The sequence below is a fragment of the Balaenoptera ricei genome, chromosome 8, assembly GCF_028023285.1.
Source record: "Balaenoptera ricei isolate mBalRic1 chromosome 8, mBalRic1.hap2, whole genome shotgun sequence".
Lineage (NCBI taxonomy): Eukaryota > Metazoa > Chordata > Mammalia > Artiodactyla > Balaenopteridae > Balaenoptera > Balaenoptera ricei.
Genome location: NC_082646.1, coordinates 102,265,099 through 102,272,591, shown reverse-complemented (window position 1 = coordinate 102,272,591; position 7,493 = coordinate 102,265,099). Strand labels below are relative to the sequence as shown.

General features: G+C 40.9%; 1 protein-coding gene across 1 annotated transcript; it reads right to left on the bottom strand.

Moving 5' to 3' along the window:
• Positions 1-2,608: 2,608 nt before the first annotated feature.
• Positions 2,609-3,547, bottom strand: LOC132370223 (olfactory receptor 9I1-like). The gene has a single exon (XM_059929951.1). It carries the CDS (start codon positions 3,545-3,547, stop codon positions 2,609-2,611), a length of 939 nt encoding a protein of 312 aa, XP_059785934.1.
• Between the last annotated feature and the right edge of the window lie 3,946 nt (positions 3,548-7,493).

Genomic DNA, 7,493 nt, shown 5'->3' with positions numbered 1-7,493 from the left:
TTTACTGAGCAGGTGCTTATCAGATGCTTATCTCATCTGGAAGCATCCTCACAGACACACCCAGAAGTAATGTTTAGCCAAATATCTGGCTTCCCATGACCCAGTCAGATTAGCACATAAAATCAACCCTCCTAGGATCCCATTTTCTAAAAGATTATGTATAGAATGAGGTCTGTCAATGAGATAAGTGAAAATTCCTGGCACAGAGCCTGCCACACATTAGGTAATTAATGAATGTTTTCATTCATTTATTAATATACGTAAGCGGAAATTCAACATAAATGCCATTTCCTCTGCTGCCTTCTCTCATCACCAGAAGGTGGTCCCCTAAAACACACTAAAACTTCATTTTATTTTTATTCACTTGGTTCATCCCTTAAGCAATTGTATATACATCAAATACTGTATCAAAGGGCATTCATTTATAGGCAAAGTTTGTTGCCACTCACCAAGTAGAAGGGCGGAGAAGTGTGAGGCAGCTCCCACCACAAATAAAATAGCATACTCACGTCTAGTGTTTTCCCCATTTACTTATTTTTTAAGTCGAAGGTTTTTCCTGACTTAAAAGAATTCCTCCAAGGGACGCAAGAACTCCTCCAAGGGATGCAAGAACTCCTCCAAGGGAGGATTTCTTCAGCCCATTAACACAGCCTGGCATATTGTAGGAGTCACTGAAAATGTGTTGCCCTCTTAAGAAGAAGTAGTTGTTGGCTATTTTGATGAACAGACACATGGTGTATACCTGAATGTATGTTAGTTAGGTCCTCAATTCAGGGAAGTAAAGGTATACCAATGAAAAGGTATACCAAAATGGATGCCTCCAAAAGCATATTTCCCCAATTTCACCATTTTTCCAAGAATCAGTCCTCTACCAATAGCATGGTCATACACCTACCTGTTAGCTTTCTCTGGCTTAATATGTGTTCTACAATGGAGCATACAGTATTGTGTGGCAATCAAGCACCTTGCCTTGGGATACACCATTTGTTGTTTCTTAGATGAAGTGGGCCTGTTTCCCTCCATCTCCACTACCAAGAACCCCCATTCCACCCATCACACTGCAGTCAAAGGGATCTTCTTAAAATTCAGATACAATCATTTCATCCCTTGCTCTTGGAGTGAAGCCCACAAGTCCCTAAATGAGCCTGCAAGGCTCTCTGTGACCTGGTTTCTCTTGAATTCACCAGCTGCATTTCACACTAAGCCTCTCACTCCTTATGCTGCAGCCACTCTGGCTTCTCAGTTCCTCAAGGCATCCTGTTTCACAGACCCTTGTATTTGCAACTCTTTCTATCTGGAATGGTGTCCCCATCCCATGATTATGACATATTTACTCTTTAAGCCTCAGCTTAAATGTTAGTAACTCTAGAAAGGCTTTCCTGACCACACCATCTAGGTCAGCACCCTACCATACAGGATAACAATACCCTGTGCTGCTTCTTTCCTTCCACTTTCCAAAATCATACCAAAGAATCAATTAGCTATGTAATGGTTCAATATCTGTCTATGCCCCAGGTTCTAACCTCCATAAAGGAGGAACCGTGTCTATCTTACTTATTACTATATTTCTGAGCCTAGTGTTATTTCTGATACATAGTTGATCATCGTAAATATTTGCTGAATTGATGAATAAGATTGTGGAATCTCCATGGAGTTGTTTCCCAAGTAATATTTCTAGCAGATGTGAAGATCATTAAAAGGTGGAGGTCAGATTCATAGTCATCTGTCTTCGGATAAAGTAAATATCCTACAGGAGATGGAAGTAGATAGCGGTTTTCATTACTGAAGAATAGAAAATAACTTGAGTTAACTGAGGCAGATGGTCCATGAACAATGCTTCAGAAATTAAACAGAGATTCTGACCTTTGGTGATCAAGATATATTTCAAAAGTTATATATCGGGCTCACTTCAGCTCTACGTCAAGATCAAACTGTTTTCAATAATTAATGCAAATCATTATACCTTTCTTTCATTCTACAGTGTCTTGTTCCTCTACATTATCTCGGGAAATTAACTTTTTCTACTTGAACATTTCCTAGTTCACATCTCCTTTTCCTCTATTTTTTCTTCCTCTCTTTAGCTACTTGTATTTTCCATGACAAATACCTAAATTATATATGATTGAATGTTGAGGAAAGTTTTCTTTGGTCAAGGCTGATTTCCACCCCACTACCCACAACCAAAGAAGGTGATTGTCCTTACTATGTAAGCAATAAGCTATTGTTTTGTAATTAGTCAAGGTACAAACATTAGCTTAGTGGGAAAAAAATATGTAGCTGAGAAAACACTAAACAATATCCAGGACAGGTCAGAAAAATAAATTTTACATTTTATAGCATGTTATTACTTATAAAACCCTTTGCCATTCCATCTCTCTTGATCCTGGCTTTAATCATAGCAAGGCAATTTTTACTGATGTGATAACTGAGGAAGGGAATATCTGGCTCAAAGTCATAGAGCTAATAAAGAAATTCCTGGAAACTAAATATACATTTTTTTGCCTCAGTATGTTTTTGTAATAATGAGATCTGGTTCCTGTGTTAAGAGGACAAGCCAAAAGCCCAAAGGATGATTTGCAGGAACTTCTGAATTGATGGAGCTCAAGTCTTACTCTACTTGGGAAACCTTCATCCTGTTGAGAACTCTCTTCAGAGCCTCCTTCACTTCCTTGTTCCTCAGGCTGTAGATCATTGGGTTCAGCATAGGGATGACCACAGTGTAAAATACTGACACAGTCTTGCCCTCCCCAAGGGATTTTCCCATGTTACCTTTCAGGTATATGAATATCAGTGTCCCAAAGAAAAGAGCCACTGCCGTTATGTGAGAAGCACAGGTAGAGAAAGTCTTGGCTTTGCCACCAGCTGAACGAATCTTCAGAATAGCCTGAATGATGAACAGGTAGGATATAAAAATCACTGAAACGCTGGTTGTAATGACCAAGAAAGCTAAGAGGTAGATCACCCGTTCTCGTGGTCTGGTCTCACTACAGGCAAGCTTCAGCAGAGGTGGGAGGTCATTAAAGAAGAAATCCATATGGTTGGACTTACAGAAGGAGATGGAGAAGGTACACCCAGTGCGGATCACAGAATTGACCATGGCACCACCATATGCCCTAGCCACCAATCCCAGGCGGGTCTGAGGTGTCATTGCAGTGGCATAGAGGAGAGGGTTACTCACGGCCCCATAGAGGTCATAGGCCATCACCACCGAAAGGACACATTCAGTACTAGCACAGAGTGTGACAAAGAACTGGATGGTACAGTGCTCAAAGGTGATGACCATCTGATCAGTACCCAAGGTCTCCAGCAACTGAGGGACAATAATAGAAGAATAGCAAATGTCCAGGAAGGGAAGGTGGCTGAGGAAGAAGTACATGGAGGTCTGGAGGCAACGGTCACTCTGAATCAGTGCTATCATCCCCAGGTTACCTCCTATGGTGATGAGATAAAGGACCAGAAACACAAAGAAGAGACCTGTCTGCAGCTCTGCCCACAGCTGGAGCCCCATCAAAATGAATTCTGTCACCACAGTGCCATTTTCTGCCATGAACCTAAATTGCCCGCTGAAATAAAAAAATTAAATCTCATTGAAGATGAAATAAGGTGAGCATGGCTTGATTTGATCATTTTCAGTAATGATAATAACCTTTAAGATTTGTAACTCACTTTACATTTTTTACAAACTTTATTTCATTTGATCTTTCAGAGATCCTTGGAAGTGCATATGGTTAATCCCACTTTTGAGAGAAGAATAGGAGGGTCAAAGAGGTAAAGTGACTGGTGCATGATTTCATAGTAAAGAGGCAAAGCCAGAGCTAGAACTCAGATCCTTAGACATTTTCTAACTTCTTACAGGTGGCAAATTGGGAAGCTTCATCAGTCTCACTGAAAAGCCAGAAAATAACACTTTGTTGGAGAAAACCTAGTGGTATAGTACTAAGGACATGGGCTTTGATATCAGACCAAGGTTCCCATCCCTTGAGACCTTGGGCAAGTTAATTCAACTTTCTGAACCTCAGTCTCCTTGTTGGCTTAATGAGAATGTCAATGCCAAAGTCACAATATTACTGTGAAGGACATCACTTATATACTGTACCTAACACTTGGTCCAACTCACACAGAATTATTTTTTTCTAAATTCTGCAATAATGTAACATGCTTCTAGGTTCATGCATACTCTGGAATCTTCTTATCTCCAAGTCCACAGCCACCTGGAGTCCCAATATCAACTCTTTCTTTGTGGTTGTTTTGATGTGCACATGAACCCAATGGGCTTGGATACAAGACAGCTGTGAAGAGCAAGCACTGTTGGAACTTCTACAGCCTGTTGCCTGCCAAGTGTCTTCTTCTTCTCTCTTTCTGCCAAGCAACATGGCCTGGTTTCCAGGTTCACTTATTCCAGAGGAACAGTCCCATTATTTTAAAATGCCAGATCATTATCAGTCAGTAAGAATCATGAATCAAGCCATTCCAGAATTAACCTACAAAGCTCCTTAAGAGACAAAGCCATCACATCGAGTTTAGAATGCTAATAGAGATGAAGCTCTTGCCAGATATTTAGACAATCTTGTCTCGGTACCTTTGGATGCCGATCCGTTGAGGTAATGGAAATGCTGAATGTGGACTTCAAAGGTGATTCTTTTTGTCCTCCTTCCATCCTTGAAACAAAAACTGAATTTGAGAAAGATCTCATAGGATTTTAGATAAATAAGAAAATGAAACTTTCACCAGTGTTTGGCAAAACCTGATCTAATGATGAAATAAACGTCAACATCTGGTGTTTACCCCTCCCCCACTGAATTCCTGATAATGTAAATATTTAGGAGTTTTTTTTTACCTTAGGGCCCAATATAATACTGACTTTCAACCAAAACAATAACTCGCTGTGTTCTTGGAATTCACACAAATCATCTTGACCAAAGGGGGAGAAAAATAGAGAGAGACTATGTTCATTTAATTATTCAATAAGAATCTGCTGAGAACTTACAATGCATTAGGCACTCTTCTGGTTGCTTGGAACAGAACACAAACAATGATCTTTCCCTTGTGGTGTGGTCATTCTAGCAGAAGAGCAAGGCATATACAAAATATGTTTAAAAAAAAAAAAAAAAAAAGAAGTATATTTTTTACCATGATAGAAGATAAGGGCTATGAAACACACACACACACACACACACACACACACACACACACACAGAGCTTTGGGAGATCCAAAGTATGGAGAGGGGTATTAAATAAGATCATCAGGGAAGGTTCATTGAAAAGGTGATATTTCAGCAGATATGCTAGGGATCGGGTAACCATTCATGCTTATTTGCACACATCATTTATCCACAAACAATAGAAAATGAAGACACCAGCAATGGACCACTCCACTTCCATTACACAACCTATAGAGTTCTTGCGGTCCTTGTGAAACACTCTCAAGGCAACTTTGTTCAGAAGTGTCAACCTCCTAATACAGAGAGAAGTCCCTAAGGCATTAGAGGCTCAGTAATCAGCCTACCATCACTCAACGTAAAGGTAAGACTGGAATCCCAACAATATAGCACAGTGGCTAAGAAAATGGGCCCTGAAGACAGACAGAGCTTGTTCCAAACTCAGTCATTTCTGTTTGTATGACCTTGGGCAAGGTACTTGACCTCTAGCATCTTAGACTAAATACCCATGCAACAGCAATACCCGTACTGCTGTGCTATGGGAGGTAAAGAGATAACTCATGGAAATACAAGCTGTGCTTAGTACAGGGTAAATACTCAATACATGTAACTGTTACAAAAATGAGTTTTCAACCACTAGTTTGTTCTGACATTCAGAAATTTCAGTGATGCCCATTTTGTTACTGAGTCCAATGAGGCTCAAACGGTTAAACCAACTGTCCCAAGACCACACCGGGACTCCTGGCTCTAAATTCATTGTGCTTCCATGAACCGACATATGGCTCATGACTCTGACCCAGGAAGTGAGACACTAGCCGAGCTCCAGGCAACCCCAGCTAGAGATGCACAAGTCGGGAGAACCACCTCATCCCACCACTCCCCTAAGAGACACTTTTAGATCTCCTCTGAGGGAGGGGGACTAGTCTCCTTTGGAGTAGAGTGTCATGGTGGGGGAGAGGCTGCTGGTTATGATAAGCCAGGGAGAGTATATGGTAGGAAGGCTGGAAACAGCATCTGGAGGCCTGAAGTTACATCTGCTGTCTGCCACTGATGTACTATGTAAACTCAAGCAACTATTTTCCCATCTCCGGGTCCGTGTCCTCACGTGAGAAGGCGGCACTCACTAATCTCAAACATTGCATCTTGTTCTACAACGTGATGGTTCTCTTCTCTTCTTAAAAGTCCCATGACAGAGGGAAAGGGCATGTATTAATAACAATAATGAAGAATGGCATTAAAACAGCACTCCCTTTGGGTGAGATACTGTTCTAGGTGTTTTACATAAACTGCCTCACTGACTTTTCACAATCCCCCAACGCCAGATATTGTTATTATCCTTATTTATAGACTGGAAAATAGAGGCTTGCAGAGATTAAGTAATTTGGTTAATCAAATTACTTCATTTGTAATTTGGTGGTAGGTAAACCACCAGGCTGGGATTAGAACCAAGGTCTGTTGGACTCCAAGGCCATGCTCCCAACAGCTATCCCATTGTTCACGAGTATGATAATAATGAGTTAACATCTAGTGAGTACCAGAAATTTTTCAAGGCTTTATATACATTACTCTCTGTGTTTTGGCAAAGAGGAGAGTAAACATAAGTTAAATATAGATTTTGGAAAATAACCCCGGTTCTGAAAACATTGCACATGTTCTCCTTTTTGCAGTATCATCTTTATTGGTCTTGTCTCACCTGCAGGGATGGGAGGGTAGAAGAGGTGCACAGGGCTACCATCAGAATCAAACTCTAATCAAGAGTGTGCAGCCACCAAGGAACCATCACCTCCAGCACGGGTTTGAGTGTCAAGACAAAAGTCACGTGAAACAACCTTGTTCCTGGCTCCTCATCATTTCCTACCTGTACTTTCCCTTTGTCCAAGTCTCACTCCTCATTTTTTATTTATTTTATCTTGCTGCATGTCATGCATTTTTATAAGCCACTTTAAGTCTCTTTTGGAAAGAGATATCGATGAATAAATCAAGACAAAATAAAATCACCTGTTTGCCCAAAGCCAGGATCATCAGAATGATCAGCCCTATCAGCCTTAGACCAATAACAGTGCTGCCAGAGGACTTTGCCAAATGGGTTCTGGAAAGACAGTGCACGAACAGTGGGTCAGCCTAAATCAGACCCATCTGTGGATGACGAAGAAAGGCAGATGCTCAAGGGAGAAAACGGAAAGCTCAGGGGGGGTCTCAAGTTCTTTGCTACTGTAGCGAGTTCCTGAAATCTTCATAAACCCAAATTCTAAGATAGTGACCTGGGACTGCGTTTTGAGACACAGTGAGAAGCATGGAGGGTCTCCTAACCCACAATGCACATTAATGTCATCC